At 32.3% G+C, this 18474-nt stretch overlaps 1 protein-coding gene across 1 annotated transcript in view; it reads right to left on the bottom strand.

The window, feature by feature from the left end:
- Nucleotides 1–18474, bottom strand: part of LOC136035758 (uncharacterized) — a 159168-nt gene that overhangs the window by 43851 nt on the left and 96843 nt on the right. Inside the window, exon 12 of the mRNA XM_065717728.1 lies at nt 14251–14351. Coding sequence (XP_065573800.1) covers nt 14251–14351 — 101 coding nt within the window. The remainder of the gene's footprint in view (nt 1–14250; nt 14352–18474) is intronic.

Here is an 18474-nt window from a genome sequence, read left to right as displayed (position 1 = left end):
TTCGTGTTTTGAAGTGTCAGTTAGGTAGACCCATTAAAAAGAAAATAAAGACAAGGTTGATGAAAAAAGAGAATCTTCAAAAGTTTGTGGAGGAAGTTAGTGTCATCGATTGGACACCTGTATTTTCTGAAGAAGAATCCCCTATGAGAGCACTTGATAGTCTAATGACTATTATTTTACCTGTTTATGATACTGTGTGTCCCATTAAGGTAATGAAAGTGAAGAAACAGGAACCCCGTAAGCCATGGATAACAAGTGAAATACCGGAAGAGAGGAAGCGAAGGTTGAGCTTTATCAAGGATATCTAGATGATAAAAGTGATGTTTCGTTTCAATTGTTTAGAAAGCTACGCAATTTAGTGAACAAATTACGTCGCAAAGCTATGGCTGAATATAATGATTTAAAGTTTTCAAATAGTAAAGGAAATATGAAAGAAACCTGGAAACTGATTAAAGAAGTGACTGGTGGGAATGCTGATACTGGGGGGGGGATGAAGTACAACTTGACGGCTTCGCACATGAAGGTAAGAGTGGAATTGTAAATAAGTTTGGTAGTTTTTTCTCTAATATTGGTTGTGAAGTGCAAAATAGTGTAAAAAATAGATGTCAACAGGTTCAAGAATATATCATATGTGATAATAGAGGTGAGAGTTTTGAATTAGCGTTTGATCCATGTACACGTGATGAACTAATTAAAATAGTTAAATCTCTTAAATCAAATTCTGCTGGAGTAGACGGTTTATCTCGTCGAGCGTTTAAAGCAATAATGCATTATATGCTACCGTGCCTGCTCTTCATCATTAATCTGTCACTTAAAAAGGGCAGTTTTCCTGATCAGCTAAAAGTTGCGAAAGTGATGCCACTTCATAAAGGTGACCCTAAAAAGGAAATTGAGAATTGGAGACCAATTTCTATTCTTCCATTGTTTTCTAAACTACTAGAAAGTGGTTCATAATCGTCTATATGGCTTCCTACAGGCTAATAGTTTACTGAGTGAGACCCAATTCGGATTCCTCAAAAGGCACTCGACGACGAATGCTCTGCAACATATCGTGGATCAGTGAATAGTGGTATAGATAGAGGTGAAACACCATTGTCTATATTTATTGATATTCGTAAAGCATTCGATAGAGTTGATTTTCAAACGCTACTAAGTCGGTTGAAGTCGTTAGGTGTCCGAGGAAAGTGCCTGAAATGGTTTAAAAGCTATCTCACAGAAAGATATCTCAAAGTAGTCTTGAGTGATGTGAACTCAACCAATTCAGCAAGTTGATCATCTTCGCTATCTTGGTTTTTATCTGGATTACCACATGTCATGGAGATGTCACAGTGACGCTATTTCATCATAAATCGCCCCTGGGGTTGGCATACTTCAGCGTCTGCAGCACTTTCTCCCACAGAGGATACTTTTAACTATATATTATTCGTTGGTTTATCCATATATCTCCTACGGCTGCCTTCTATGGAGCAGCAACTTCAACTGGAGCATCCAACTATAGAAGAGTGCAAATTCTACAAAATAAAGCTGTTAAAACAGTAGGTAGATATGTCCAGGATGTGCATGACACCTATGCTTGATTTACGTCGCTGAAGCTCCTTAATGTCGGTCAGATAAGAGATTACCTGGCTGCTGTTTTTGTGTTTCAGTGTATGAATGGCCTAGCCCCGGATGTCTTTAAGAGTTTTTACCAAACAGTGATCTGCATAATTATGGAACAAGGCATAGTAGTGATATAGTTGTGGATTTACGTCATGGTACCCGGTCTTCATTCTCAATGAAACACCTGGGTCCAAGTGTATGGAATGAACTACCAGTGAGCATTAGGGCGGCGGAACACGTACCTCAGTTTAAAAAGAAATTAAAAGATTATTTTTGGGGGATGAATGTTGAATTTTATTATGGGTGGTAGGGTGATTAGGTGAAGAAGGGTGGGTTAGGGAGGTAAGGGTGGGGCTACGGAGGTAAGGGTGGGGCTAGGGAGGTAAGGGTGAGCTAGGGAAGTACGGGTGGGCTAGGGAGGTAAGGGTGGCAAGAGGGTAAGGTGGGGTTGGGAGGAATGAAAGGGGGAGGGAGAGTTGTGTATTAATGATTAAGAAAGATTGGATTTGTTACTATAGGTAAGTATATATGTGGACTTTCGCGCGAATACAAACCCTCATAGGTTTTCCCCAGCGCGAAAGTGTTGTATTTTATTTATTTATTTGTAAATGTTGAAATAAAAACTTGAACTTTCGTAAGAATATATGCAACGTAAACAAGGCCTCTCACTTGCGGTGGCCTAGCTAATTTACTCATTTAAGAAATATTATATTGAAAAAAAACTGTCAATATTTTCAGTATATCAATAACTTTTCCACAGTGACGAATCAGTCTTACGTATGCAATACTAACACGTTGAATGATAACATTAATTCTGAATTCGTAATACTACGGATATTTATACTATTATGAATATTACAATAACCTAGTTCTTATTGCAGAGTTGAGTAGGTTCCATCAAAATGCACATGTCTGGGGCAAGCTAAAATTAATTCTAGTTTCGCTCCCATATTGCTCCCACGTTTCTGCAGCTCAGATGAATAAATGTAAAGAGTATTAATATCAAATCTAAGGATATAAAGAGGGGCCTCTGTAGCTCAAATATCAAGGAGACCACAAAAACACGAAGAAGTCGAATAAGTCGGTGTCTGGGTTGTCCAGGCCATAGAAGCAGCTAGCAGAGGTCAATTTATTAAAAAATGCAATTTATCGATTTCCACTCTACAGTGCTGCTTACTTTTAAAAAGAGTAGATTTCCACATTATAAACACGACAACTCAGAGAAGGTTGTAGTGCTATTACTTACACGAAAAACCCGATTACTCTTCATAAGCGTTTCACGAGATGTAAGTAAAGTCAAAAGTTAGGAGGATTACAGCTTGTAATGGTTTGGATTAGTTGTCGGATAAGTTATACCTGTTAGCCCCAGAAAATTTAGGATAACTGACATCATGCATAAACAAAAATTGAATATTTTCTAAAATGGAAGAAATACATGAAACAGTGTGCAGAAAACAAAACGACAGAGTTATTGTGAAACGCGGCGCATAATCAAAGATTTGTAAATTAAGTATGTTTGCAGTCACACTGTAATTTCCATTGGTAATTTTATTGTAGATAAATTTAGACAATATAACCAGACTCAATAGTTTCTGGCTATTACACTTTCGGCGCGTATAAACAGCTCCTCCCATTAAATCTACCGTCAGAAAATAGTGACGAAGACCACATTGCCTTTCCATAACAAACAAACACAAAGCAGAAACAACAGGGAAGATCTTTTGAAGACAGCGGAAATCAATTCAGTGGATATTTCGGCCCTATGTCCAAGGGCAGTCTTCAGAACAATACGAGAAAGAAATATATATATATATATATATATATATATATATATATATATATATATATATATATATATATATATATATATATATATATATATATATATATATATATCAGGCACGTACGCAGGAATTTTTTTTTCGGGGGGGGGGGGGCAAAACCTTCGAAACAGCACATATAAAGTAGCACTTTTTTAATTTAGCAATGCAAAAAGCACGTATATCGGAAAATACAGACTAATTTTAATCTGTAGTATTGTAGCGGATGGGGGGAAGAAGACTGAAGCCTCAAAAGTACGTTTTAGGCTCAGGTTATGTTCATAGCGATTTAGAACCAGTGATTAATCGATTATATACCAATGAAAGGGAAATTTTATGGTTAACAGTGCAATATGGGTGAAATGGGGGGGGGGTGGAGTTCTTCTATTGCAAAAACGTAGATTTTAATGAAAAATTATAGTTTCCAAAATTGATCCATTAAAAGCTGTACTTTATCCTGAAAAGGGGGGATTAAGCCCTAATATCAAGAATAATTCTATTTTGCTATGGAGAGCAAACTCTCCTTACAAAAAAATAGCAGTACAATTGCTAGTTACTTCAAACAGGGTAAAAAGTTGACAGAAAATGGGTTAGTAATTGGGCAGTGACTTGACCAGATAATTGCATGCTGTAAAATCCCCCAAAAAAGGCTTCATACATGTATCTAGATTCTTAATAAATGTCCTACTTTTGCCAGAAATCCCAAGAAACCATGGGGAAATTAAACATTTCACAAAATTTCGGGGGGGGGGTCCAGGCCCGAAGCCCCCCCTCCGTACGTGCCAGATATATATATATATATATATATATATATATATATATATATATATATATATATATATATATATATATATATATATATATATATATATATATATATATATATATATATATATATATATATATATATATATATATGTATATGTATATATATATAAATGAACTTACATTAAAACGCGAGAATTAAAACTAATAATGTTTTATAAAAAAAACTTTTTTAAAACAGCCCTAGCACCCTTACTTCAACAAAGTTCAACGAAGACTCAAAATCAAAATCTGTCCTGGTTGAACTTTGTTGAAGTAAGGATTCTAGGGCTTTTAAAAAAAGTTTGTTAAAAAACATTATTAGTGTTAATTCTCACATATTAATGTAAGTTTATATATGCATATATATATATATATATATATATATATATATATCTATATATATAAAAATAAGTTGTCTGTGGATCTGTGGATGGATCAGGTGACGTCACCTGAAAAAACTGGATCAGGTGACGTCAAAACTGAAAAAACTAAAAAAAGGCAAAAACTACAAAAAAAACTAAAAACTAATAAAAAAAATAAAAAAGCTAAAAAACTAAAAAAACTAAAAAAAGGCAAAAACTACAAAAAAAACTAAAAACTAATAAAAAAGCTAAAAAACTAAAAAAACTAAAAAAAGGCAAAAACTACAAAAAAAACTAAAAACTAATAAAAAAAATAAAAAAGCTAAAAAACTAAAAAAACTAAAAAAACTAAAAAAAAGGTAAAAAACTAAAAAAACTAAAAACTAAAAAAAACTAAAAAAAAGGAAAAAACTGAAAAATAAGCTAAAATAAAGGTAAAAACCAATAAAAAACTAAAAAAAAAACTGAAAAAACTAAAAAAAGGCAAAAACTACAAAAAAAAACTAAAAACTAATAAAAAAAGTAAAAAAGCTAAAAAACTAAAAAAACTAAAAAAACTAAAAAAGGTAAAAAACTAAAAAAAATAAAAAATAAAAAAAAACTAAAAAAAAGGAAAAAACTAAAAAAACTAAAAAAAAGGAAAAAACTACAAAAAAAACTAAAAACTAATAAAAAAAATAAAAAAGCTAAAAAACTAAAAAAACTAAAAAAACTAAAAAAAGGTAAAAAACTAAAAAAACTAAAAACTAAAAAAAAACTAAAAAAAAGGAAAAAACTGAAAAATAAGCTAAAATAAAGGTAAAAACCAATAAAAAACTAAAAAAAAAACTGAAAAAACTAAAAAAAGGCAAAAACTACAAAAAAAACTAAAAACTAATAAAAAAAGTAAAAAAGCTAAAAAACTAAAAAAACTAAAAAAACTAAAAAAAGGTAAAAAACTAAAAAAAATAAAAAATAAAAAAAAACTAAAAAAAAGGAAAAAACTGAAAAATAAGCTAAAATAAAGGTAAAAACCAATAAAAAACTAAAAAGAAAAAAAGGAAAAAACTAAAAAAAATTTTCATCTAAAAAACTAAAAAAAACTAAAAAAGGTAAAAACTAGATTAAAGTAATTCGAAAAAAGAAAAATGGTAAAAAACTAAAAAAAAACTAAAAAGAAAATTAAAAATTGAAAAAATAAAAAAAAGAAAAAACCCAAAAAGAAAAAACATAAAAAAATAAAAAAGATAAAAAACTAAAAAAAACCAAAAAAGCTAAAAAACTAAAAAAAAAGAAAAAACTAAACAAACTGGGAATTGCACAAATATTTCAATATATTTTGACAATATATATAAAAATAAGTTGTCTGTCCATTACGCCAGATTATATCTTCTATATATATTAAAGAAAACAAACTAGAATGTAAAAACTGGAAATTGCATAAATATTTCGAAATATTTTGACAATAGGTTAAAGTAATTCGAAAAAACAAAAATGGTAAAAAACTAAAAACAAAACTAAAAAGAAAAAACTAAAAAAAAACTAAATAAAAAATTAAAAAAAGAAAAAAACTTAAAAAGGAAAAATGTAAAAAAAATAAAAAGGTAAAAAACTAAAAAGAAAAAAAAACTAAAAAAACCTAAACAGCTAAAAAAAAAGAAAAAACTAAAAAAACTGGGAATTCCACAAATGTTTCAATATATTTTGACAAAAGATTAAGGTAATTCGAAAACCTTAAAACAGATACCCAAAATTTTGAGGTTTATTATCAATAAAAAGAAGAAACTTAAAAAAGAAAAACTAAAAAAGAAAAAAATAAGAAAAGAAAAAACTATAAAAGAAAAAAAACTGAAATGAAACTGTATCTATATATCTATATAAATGACGACCAGGACACTCTAAGAGAAATTACAGACTGGGATACCGGGACACAAATGACGACCGGGACACAGGGAATATAAATGACGACCTGGACACAGGGATACAACTCCAACGGGGACGCCGGGGGCACAGGGGGATATATAGATGACGACGGGGACACAGGGAATGTTCGATTAGCAATCACCATCAACAAAGCTCAAGGGCAATCGTTAGAAAAATGCGGTATAGATATGAATACGAATTGTTTTCCCATGGACAATTATTATGTTGCATGTTCAAGAGTTGGTAAACCTGACAATCTATTTATATGGACAGACAATAGGACAGCGAAGAATGTTGTATATTCGCAAGTTTTACGTAGTTAAATATATATCTATATATATAAAAATAAGTTGTCTGTGTGTGGATCTGTGGATCAGGTGACGTCATGTTTGTCCGCATATGACGTCTGAATTATTTCACACTAATACAAAAGAAGAAAAAAACTAAAAAAGGTAAAAACTACAAAAAAAACTAAAAAGAAAAAAAAACTAAAAAAGCTGAAAAACTAAAAAAAACTAAAAAAAGGTAAAAATCTAATAACTAAAAAAAAACTGAAAAAAATAAAAAAAGGCAAAAACTACAAAAAAAAATAAAAACTAATAAAAAAATAAAAAAGCTAAAAAACTAAAAAAACTAAAAAAAAACTAAAAAAAGGTAAAAAACTAAAAAAAACTAAAAACTAAAAAAGAAAAAAACTAAAAAAAGGAAAAAACTGAAAAATAAAAGAGAAAAAGAAAACTAAAAAAATATGAATAAATATATATAATGACGACCAGGACATAAGTAAAAAAAAAAAACTAAAAAAACTAAAAAAATGGTAAAAACTACAAAAAAACTAAAAACTAATAAAAAAACTAAAAAATCTAAAAATCTAAATAAACTAAAAAAGAAAAAAAAGAAAAAAGGAAAAAAATAAAGGAGAAAAACAAAACTAAAAAACGAATGTATATACAGACCGGGACACCGGGATACAAATGACGACCGGGACACAGGGAATATAAATGACGACCGGGACACAGGGACACAACTACAATGGGGACGCCGGGGGGCACAGGGGGATATAAATGACGACCGGGACACCGGGACACAAGGAATATAAATGACGCCTGGGACACTCAAAGAGAAATCACAGACTGGAACACCGGGACACAAATGACGACCGGGACACAGGGAATATAAATGACGACCGGGACACAGGGACATAACTACAAAGGGGACGCCGGGGTGCACAGGGGGATATATAAATGACGATGGCGACTCAGGGAATGGTCGATTAGCAATCACCATCAACAAAGCTCAAGGGCAATCATTAGAATCATGAGGTATAGATCTGAATACGGATTGTTTTCCCATGGACCATTATATGTTGCATGTTCAAGAGTCGGTAAACCTGAAAATCTATTTATATGCACAGACAATGGGACAGCAAAGAATGTTGTATATTCGCAAGTTTTACGTAGTTAAAAACATATATATATATATATATATATATATATATATATATATATATATATATATATATATATATATATATATATATATATATATATATATATATATATATATATATATATATATATATATATATATATATATATATATATATATATATATATCTATCTATATTCACAGGTGGGACATAGGGACACAACTACAATGGCGCGTAACTAATATGGCGCGTAACGACTTACGCGCGCGGGGGGGCTTGGGGGGGGCGCGAAGCGCCCCCACCAACTAGGTGTTGGGGTGGCGCGAAGCGACACCCCAACAGCTAGTATATATATATATATATATATATATATATATATATATATATATATATATATATATATATATATATATATATATATATATATCGATCTCGTATTGTGCTGAAGAAAGGCCCTTGGACATACGGCCGAAATATCCACTGAATTGATTTCCAATGTCTTGAAAAGATTGTCCCTATTCTTTCTACTTTGTGTTTGTTTGATATGGAAAAACAGTGTGCTCTTCGTTGTTATTTTCTTTAAATCCTTAAGGACAGTCTTTCTTTGGCTTCTCATTTGTCTGGACGTATTTGCACACGTTTACTTAACCCCAAACAGAATCGTTTTCTTGAATTCTTGCCAAGCCTAGCATAAGGATTAAAAAAAAAATGGTAGAACTGTAAAGAAACCGTATTTACTGCGTTATGAATTTCACAAAATGTTCATAACCGCATGATTAGTAACAATTTTACGCTTGAGTGCACACAGAGAAGGCTTGCTGAAGGAAGTGTCAGTGACCAGATAATCTTGAATAAGAAAAACAAATCTGTTTTTCATCTTATAAAATACGGAAGTACTTGACCGTCATATGCAATTCTTCTCCGTATTGTTTAATAAGGCACGCAAATACTTCTTTTTAAGTTTGAATTGACGAATACGGAAGTATAAGAAATAGCCCGGATGGTCTTTACAGATACGTAAAGGGCTATGGGCTATTTCTGGCCATTTTCTTATTTTTTACGTGCAAGTTGACGATTGCATAATTTAAAAGTATTAAAAGGGCAAAAAAACAAATAGGTGTCTTATTCAACTTTTTTGTACATTTAGACTTTCGTGAATTCTTAGCGTTCTTAAGTTGTTGGAGAAAGGTGAGTTATTCTTGACTCTAGTAAACTAAACAAAAAACTGTCTTAGAGAAAAGTAGAAAGCAAGACTAAAACTTAAAACGAGCACAACAAGTTAATTAAAAAAAGTCTTGAAGAAAAATAAAGAGCAAGACTAAAACTTCATACGAGCGGAAATATAAAGAAAGGTCCAGGTAAAAATGACAAAAGGAAAGGGCAAAAAGGGTAAAAAAAAAAACAACAATTTGTCCAATCTCTTTTAAATTTTAATTCTTATTAATTCTCAGTTTTCTCAAATTTTTGGAGAAAGTTACGTTATTCAAGAAGATCATATAATTAAATAAAATAAACAAAAAAAGTTTTATTTGATAATTAAATAGAAAAAAAAATGTTTTTATTGGGAAGTAAAGAGCGAGATTTTTTCAGACTAGCAAAAATAGTCCTATAATAAACCAAGCTTCAAACAGATAGACATTACTATGGATAAACAAAGAAGAAGAACTAAAAGGAATAGAAACTGGATTGTTAATAAAGTCCAAATTGTAAGAAAAAGAATTACTACAAATAAAACATCGCCTACCACTCCTTAAGACCGCTTCACAGGCTAAAATATCATTCGCGCTGCACTGAAAACTATAGAAACAAATAATAATTCATCAACTGCTGTTTTAAAAAGTGGTTTAGATTTAAATTTGTATAATTTTAGATGAAATTAAATTGAAATGGATAAATAGTAATGATAGATGGTAATACCTAAGCTGATGGCTTACCTAAGCTGTGGATGTCAGGTGATTGATTTTTCTTCTAACGATAATTTCGACAGGCCATCAACGCCTCTACCAAAATTCGGGCCATGGCACAACAATAATTCCAGGTTCGGCTCATCATTAGTGTTTTTCAGTGTTTTCAGTTTTATTTATTTAGTGATTTTACTTTCTGGCAAGAAATTTGAATTAACCTGATGATGACAGGCACAGGTCCTGTCGAAATTATCGTTAGAAGAAAAATCAATCACCTGACATCCACAGCTTAGGTAAGCTTCTTACCATCTATCATTATTAGAAACAAATCGCTAAAATAATTCATCAACTGCTGTTTTAAAAAGTGGTTTTTAAGATTTTAAAATTTGTATAATTTTAGATGAAATTAAATTGAAATGGATAAATAGGGAAGAAAATAAGCGTCACTTTAAAATAGCAAAAATGAATTGATTGTCGTCAATGTAAATGTTGAAAATAACGAGCTCTGTTTATAAAAAAAAATATACTTGATTCTTCATTATGAATATGTTGACACATTTTGTACATTACAAAGGCTTAAGAGTCATTTGATCAAAAGAGGAAGAAAAAAGTTCAATAATGTTCAAAAAAGTTCAATAAAAGTTCAAAAACTCTTTATTTAGCGTTGGATTGTTAAATAAAAAAACAAATGAAATAATGCCAGATATATTATATTCGATTCAACGGGCAAATTGATAACATGATTTTATTTAATATAAGAAGTTATCTTCGTAGCTGCAAATTCAGTAACAAATAGCAAATCTTTATATTCACCATAAACTTAGGACTTGAAACAGCAGAGCCATCTTTTTCTAGAAGATAATTTAGCCTCAAGAATAATTATGACCATTGCTGAAAATCATTGAGAGGAAAATGTTAACTGTACAATCGTACCAGCCGTACAATGTCGAAATCATAAATTTTCGGGGGAAACTCAGTAGAAAAAATAAGTTTGAATAAAGTTGATAGTAAAAACAATTATGGCCCAGTAGAAACATAATGAATTGATCTCAACATAATGTAATTTATTCTTTGAATCATGAGGTTTTTAAATTCAAAATTACACCTTTAAGAATTTTGAAATAGTGTATTTAAAGGAAAAGGCGGTAATGACAGGGAAACTAAGAGGCTAAACTGGCATACTGCATATCACAGGGCACTAAACATAATTGCAGCAACATTTGAACTTTTATTTTTAAATTTTTAAATTTACACAACTGTCTATGCGCTTCCGAAATGTAAAAATGAGCTAGCTAATAAAGATTGGAATACAAAGTTTTCAGTCTTTGTGGATATTAACTCTAAGTTTGGGGTCTTTCACCAAATAATTCAGCAATCCCTGGAAAAATGCTCCAAGAATATTGAGAAAAATAGAAGAAAAACTTCAAAGAGGCGAAAAAATCCTCAAAAAAAAGTTAGTCCTTTTTTTTCAAAAAAAAGTGAATCCTCAAGAGAGGATTACTCCAAGTTTATTGAGATCAATAAACAAGAAGAATAATTTGCAGGAGAAAAAGGTACGTCATCCTTACGATATAAATGATAGAATTTATAAGAGTTATCATAATGCCCTAAACTGACTCCTGCGAAGGGCTAGACAAGATTATTATAAAATTTGAAAAAGCATCTGGAAGTCCGTTGAAAACATGGAACGTGACGAGAAGTGCTTTAGGACGATCACCTGGAGGACTCCCTCAGGAAATATTCCGCAAAGATGGAACTAGTCTGAAAAATCCAAAGGAAACTTAGAAAGAGTTCGAAGGAGATTGAACGAGTCGATTATAAGCAAATCAGCTGACCAGGCTTTTCAGAATTACCTTCCTAAGGAGATGGAAATGTCAATAAATCTACTCCAAGTTCAGGAATCTAATGTTCGAAAAAATGTTTAAGGTATAAAAGGCTCGGCTTCTGGCCATGATATTGCTTCAATTAGAGCAATAAAAAAATTTTGGGAAGTGATTGCTCCAACTTTTGTTTCATTAATTAATCAGTGTCTAAAAGAGGGAGTGTTTCCGAGTTGTAATACTGATGATGTTGAAAATTATAGACCAATTTCAATTTTACCCACTATGTTATGTACCCATTATACCCATATAACGATACCCATTATACCGATTATACCCATATTTAACCATTATACTAGAAAAATGCTTTTCGGTCCGAATTTATCAGTACCTGGAAGACCAGAGGATATTTCCTCCTACACAATTGGGATTTCGTCTAGATCGCACAACTGAGCAAGCAACTATATATTTAACTAACATTATTAATATGGTGTTAGATAAATATATATAACATGGCTACTGTATTTTTAGACATTGTAAAGGCTCTTGATACGGCCAGTCAAGATATTATTTTAATGAAGTGTGAAACTTATGGGATTAGGGGTCCAGCTCTTTCGTTTTTACGTTCTTTTTTGTCTTGTGGAAAACGATGTATTGAAATTGGTAATATGAGTTGTGATGAAAATTGTATTGAATGTGGAGTTCCACAGGGTTCGGTACTTGAACCCTTATTATTTTTGATTTTGTGAATGATCTTCCACAGTCCGTAAGTAAACTGGAAACAAGAATGAGTGAGATCGTCAAAAAGGAAAGTCCGGCTACAGTACCTATATTTGCCGATGATGCTTCTTTAGTGGTGATCGCAAAGTAAGAGAGGTTACTCTAGAGAGTGTAAAAGAATCGCTAAAGGAATTTTCAAGATGACTGAGAGTGAATCAGCTAAAGATGAACCCCATTAAGAGCACTTTTCTCATATTTCTCATATCACGATATCGAATTATTATCCCTGGATACAGCATATAACATATGAAGATAGTATGATTGCCCGTCAAAACGTAGTAAAGTATCTTGGCATTGTTATAGATAAAAATCTCAGTTTCCGATCTCATATTGAAAGCTTATCCTAGATTTTAGCGCGTAATTTGGGGATAATTCGTAAGCTTGAATACATGTTTCAAACTAGTATATTTGGGCTTCTCTATTTATTGCTAATGCATCCGTATATTTTGTATTGTTCTTCCGTATACTTGGGTAAATTTTTTTCGATTGTTAATCATATGCGAATTATTCAACACATGTCTATTAGAGTATTATCAGGAAAATCAGAAAGAGAATCGGTTCGAGAAGATTACAGGGATCTTAGGATATTGCCGGTGGCGGGTCTTCATCATTTTTATACATCAGTGTTTATCATCAGTATGTATTGGTTCAATGTGAACCAGCTGCCAGAGTGTTTTAACGGTTGGTTTTATAGCCGATGGAATAAACATAACCAAAATACTAGGGGTAAGAATGATTATTATACTTCATCTATAGTGTCTGTCAGGACCGCATTTTCTTTTATTATAAAACGAGTAAAATTATGGAATAATTCGGATAATGATATGAAGAAGTCAGAACATTTTAGTGATTTTAAAGGAAAACTGAAAGAAAAATTATTAAGCAAGTATGAATTTTAGTTAAGAAAAAACAAAATAAAGAATAAAATTTTATTAAGAAAAAAAATAAAGAGCGAGGTATTGACGAGGGGAAGAAACTTCCCCATACACGTAATATGAGGGGGTTCACCCTCTCGCTAATACCTCGCTCTTTATGCTAAAGTTTGAACTTTGTTACAATTGTTTCAGAATGCCCCCTGAATCCCAAAAGCCGGTTAATTAGAATAAATAGCTCTTTTGAAATTACTAAAAATACTTTAGCGTAATGAGCGAGATATTGAAGAGGGGGTGAGCCCCTTCATATATGGAATAATTTCTGTTCGTTTTAAGTTTTAATGCCACCCCTTACTTTCAGTAGAAAAAACTTGTTTTTGTTTAATTACCTAAGACAGGCACTATAATTAAACAATTCTCTTCGGATAAACCCTCGCCTGACATCCTACTACGGGATGAAATGAGAAAATATGTAGTTTTGAACTTTCGAAGGCACTTTGGTGAAACTTCCGTTTTGGGTCTATCAGAGCACAGTAAACATGACGGACGTGAGGGATCATTTTCTTAGGGGGGGGAGTGTTTACTGCATTTGGATGAATTAAAAAATTTATGCTGATAATTTTTGCTATTTAACCTTAAATTTTATAAATTGTACATTCTTAGAATCAATAATAGAATTTGATTCTTTGATGTATATAATGTTGTCAAATTTATGTTTTGTGGGGTATAAATATTCTTGACAAGGGCCGCTATTTTCTTACCGTTCATTCCCATGAATGCTGAACGGCTTTGTAATTACTACATAACCGAAAAGTAATTGATAATGAACAGTCTAACGGTTACTCCTTCAACAAAGGCCAAGAGGTTAAGGTTAAAAAAAAAGAAGAAAATCAGAAAGATAAGCCAAATTTCTTCCGGCAGTAAGTAAAACAACACAGTCTGAATTAGTACATACCTGAGTGGAATACTGGTGTGACAGGAGACGACAGAATTCTACCAATCAAGACAGTCAGCGTTGCCAAAAATAAGATGTTTGAGCTCATTTTGATACAAAACCTGAAATTTGTATATAATAAAATTCTGCTGGGTAAAACACGCAACGGTTTTTTGTGACTGGTGCTCATTTTTGGAAATTACAAAAAGAAAAAAAATAGAATCTGGAAAAAGATTTCATACACGTCAGGGCATATTTTATAGCATATTGCGGTTGTTTCTAGTCTTAATATGATATCAAGTGGTTTCAGACCCTGTAATTTCTTATTAGGGTAGTAAACAAGGCTTTAACTAAATTTGTACAACTTTAATTTTAGTAAAACTTTCATTAAACCGCTTTATAAAAAAATATTAAGAGCTAGTGCAATAATTAAGGGGACATTAGCTTCATTTCACTAGGAAGTAAATTATATAGCATGATGATACTTCTTAGACCAAAAGATGCTGTAAAATGAATTTTAAGAAAACAAACTTTTGCTGGTGAAGGAGCGTACGTATCTGTGTTGTCCTTGGGTGGCTTGGTGCTGCAGTGTGTTGTTAGCAGTTACAGTAGTAGTAATGCTGCACATTAATTTTGAACCTTTCGTGAGAAGGTATACTCGATTTTTGCTCCTTTGACTTTTACGATTAAAGAGAACTAAAATCCCATTATTATGAAAAATACAAGCTTAAAACAAGAAATTTCTCTATATTCAGGAGAAGTGTCACACAAGAAAACTATGATCTATTCATACATGCCTTGACGGGGTTGGGGGGGGGGTGAAACCAAAATTCCAAGAACCCTTCCTGGTCACACTTTGACGCTCCTACGTAAGACCATATCCATGGGGGGAGGAGAGGGGATCACGGGGTTTGAATCGCCTCTGAAATTTCAGTCTGACTCGTAAAAACGGAAGAAAAATTCCGTTTTTCCGGAAAGAAAAATGCAAAAATTTCCGTTTTCCGGAAGAAAAATGCATATAATCACAGTTTTGATGTGTGTTTTTTTTAAGTTGTTTGATGTAAGATTTTGAACATCAGGTTAAAATTTTTGGCCATGGAGATTTTAATGATACAAGACACAGAAAGTCTCAATTTTGGTGTCATTTGCCAAACTACGATGGTGTTGTCAAGAAAATTTACACAAAGTTTGTAGATATAAGCAATAGCTTTAAAGAGCTTCTGGACCGCTTTTTATGATTTTTGACGTCCTGCTATTGCTGGAAAAATAAAACAGTAAAAAAATAGACAAATCACCGTTTTTAGCTCTATTTCGATATTTCCAAAAAGTAGTTTTTGTAATTAAATTTTACTGTTAAAATAAATAAAAATAAAAGTCAGTATTCCTGAATGAAACTGGAATGAATTTGGTTCATTAGGCAGTTTTTTTCTAAACTTCTTTTTATTTTTCAAACAGGGGGGATGGGAGGGAGAGTATGCAACATGGGGAGTTGGAGTAAGCAATACCTTTATAGAGCTTCTGGACCGTTTTTTATGATTTTTGTGTCCTGCTATTGCTGGAAAAAATAAAACAGTAAGAAAAATAGACAAATCAGGGTTTTTAGCTCTATTTCGATGTTTCCAAAAAGTAATTTTTGTAATTAACGTTTACTGTTAAAATAAATAAAAATAAAAGTCAGTGTTTTTATTTTTCAAACAGGGGGGATGGGAGGGAGAATAGGGGGAGTTGGAGACCACCAGTGAAGGGTTTTCAAGCGTGGAAAGTATATTGATGCCCTTTACATGCTTTCCAGCATCTCAACTCCACAAAGGGCTCCAAAAAACGTCATTTCTGATGCCATACATACGGCCCTTTACAATGGCATTATCAAGATAGATTTACAAAGAACACGTAGAAATGATCAAGAGCGTTGAACTGAGCCACTAAAATTTTCTCTAGGATGCTGCAGAAGCCAGCTAGTCCGGCTAGTCAGCAGGCGATTTATGAACACGGCTTTCACTCAAGTATTTATGTCTATTTCGTTTTTGGTTCTTTTCCTTGTTGTTTATTGCCCTTTCCACTCCAGAAATGAAAACAAAAAGTGATATATTCACTGCTGTAAGGCACTTTATGATGGTGTTATCAAGGTGAATATATAAGAAGCAGGTGAATATGAAAATTAGCCTTCAATTGAGCCCTTGAACAGCTCTCTATGATGCTCCAATACCCCACTGGGGCCGAAGAAAAAAAGAGACACATCAGCGTTTACTATGTAAAAAAAAGTAATTTCCCTTGTTATTCGAAATGGGGGATTGGACTTATTCAGGACAGGGTTGTCGTCCGTGTTGACTCCATTGGTGCAATTTTAGGTCAATTAGGCGGCATTTCTAAGGGTTTGAGGCTCTTTTTCGAATTCGCATATATTTGTTTTCGTAATAAACTCTTACTGTTAAGATAAATCGGAATAATAGTTCACATAATTCAGCTTGCAATGGCATATTTTTCTCACTAGACAGTGCTTTTTCAAACCCATCCTTAGCCTTTTGATTACTATGGGCCGTGGTTATCAAAATTATTAGAAAATAATTTTGATAAAACCTGATAGAAAATATTGAACGAAGGTCCTAGATCTGTGTCATATACTAGATAAGCACATTAAAGTGATTAGTACTAACTATGTTAATAATGTTACTTTGGTTAAGGCATGAAGTGAGGTTTCTACTTGGTTTTATATGGAATTGGGAGTTAAGCATATGTCTTTTTCCAATTATATGGATTATCTTGATATATCTTGTTCTAATAAATATGACAACGGCTACAGGAGAACGTGGAATCAAATGGGAGGATAAAACTTTCCTAGATTAAGATTTTGCTGATGATTTGAGTATTCTTGACACAAATGATAGCAAAAGTAATGGATTTTTTTGAGGTTTTACGTGTTCAATGTACAAGAATAGGTTTGAAAAAGGCGACCAAGTCGTTAGGAATTAAAAGTCGATTTTGCTTCCCTTGCTGATATCTCTCCTCCTAGATTACAAATTGAGCTGTTAATTGTATCAACTAAGGTGACCTACTCGACTATCTTAACATCCTTGGACTTTGGACTTTGGACTTAGACAAAGACCCAGACTTTGGACTTAGACTTTGGACTTAGACAAAGACCCAGACTTTGGAGACTTAGGTTTTAAAGGCCCAGTGCTTCCTCACCCCAACCGGCTAAATTTTTAGTCACACCAATAATTCCACGGGAAGTTAGTAAGTTGGTATTAGCACACCAGTATATGAACCCAAATAATAAAAGAGAATCAATAAAATCGATTGAATAAAATGAACAAAGAGAATGAAGGGTTGATGAAAGATGAAGAAAAAAATCGAAGTAGATAGCTTCGCGTAACGTGGTAGGATTATTAATAAAAGTGGCGTGTACAGTGAAGATGTAAGATTTAGAATTACTTTTTCGATTTTTCGAAAAAGTTTTCGAAGATTTAGAATTAGATTTAGAATAAAAAGTTAGATACTTTTTTTAGTAATTTTTTTTATTATAAGTAACTTAGCGAGAATAGACTAAGTCTTCAATTTAAAATTAGAAGATTGGAGGCCAAAGTAATGAAAGTGGTCAAATACGGCTCTGAAACTATCGGTGCTTAGAAAGAAATAAAAGGATATGCGATGCCTTCCAGTGGAATTGTCGAAAGATAGATTTGTGCTCATTTGACTGAAAGCATGCAAAATAAAAAGTTTTGCCAAAAATTCGATTCGATTCAACTTTCTTGGGCTATAATAAAAAAAAAGCTTAAGATGGTTATGTAAGGTTAATAGATAAAGACGCAAAATATCATACTTTTTGCTATTCATCTGGGTCCAAATGAAAGTAGGTTGTTCCCGAATGGGGTGGGAAAAGGTCATAAGAAATTTATAGGGTTTAGAGCTTTAAAGATTGAAGCCTGTACAAGATTGAAATGGCTGAGGAGCGTTCACAGCCAAGCCATATCCTGGGGGCCCCCCCAAATGTTTGTCTGACTCGTAAAAATGTAACAAAGATGGGTACAAACAATTTTTAAAGCGTTTTTTAGTTTTTTGTGTAGACCACCCCTAAAAGAAAACAATTCTGGTGTAAAAAACGAAAAAAAATTCTGGATATGGCACTGTACACAGCTATGTTTGATGTTGACTGGGAGCAGTCATTATCGTTCCGAGGAGAAATAGTTACATCGCTGTTGGAAAATTTTCATAAGTCCCAAAAAGGATGATTTTTAAAATGATTGA

Source organism: Artemia franciscana, chromosome 14 (genome assembly GCF_032884065.1).
Source record: "Artemia franciscana chromosome 14, ASM3288406v1, whole genome shotgun sequence".
NCBI lineage: Eukaryota > Metazoa > Arthropoda > Branchiopoda > Anostraca > Artemiidae > Artemia > Artemia franciscana.
This window is presented reverse-complemented; position numbering and strand designations above follow the sequence as displayed.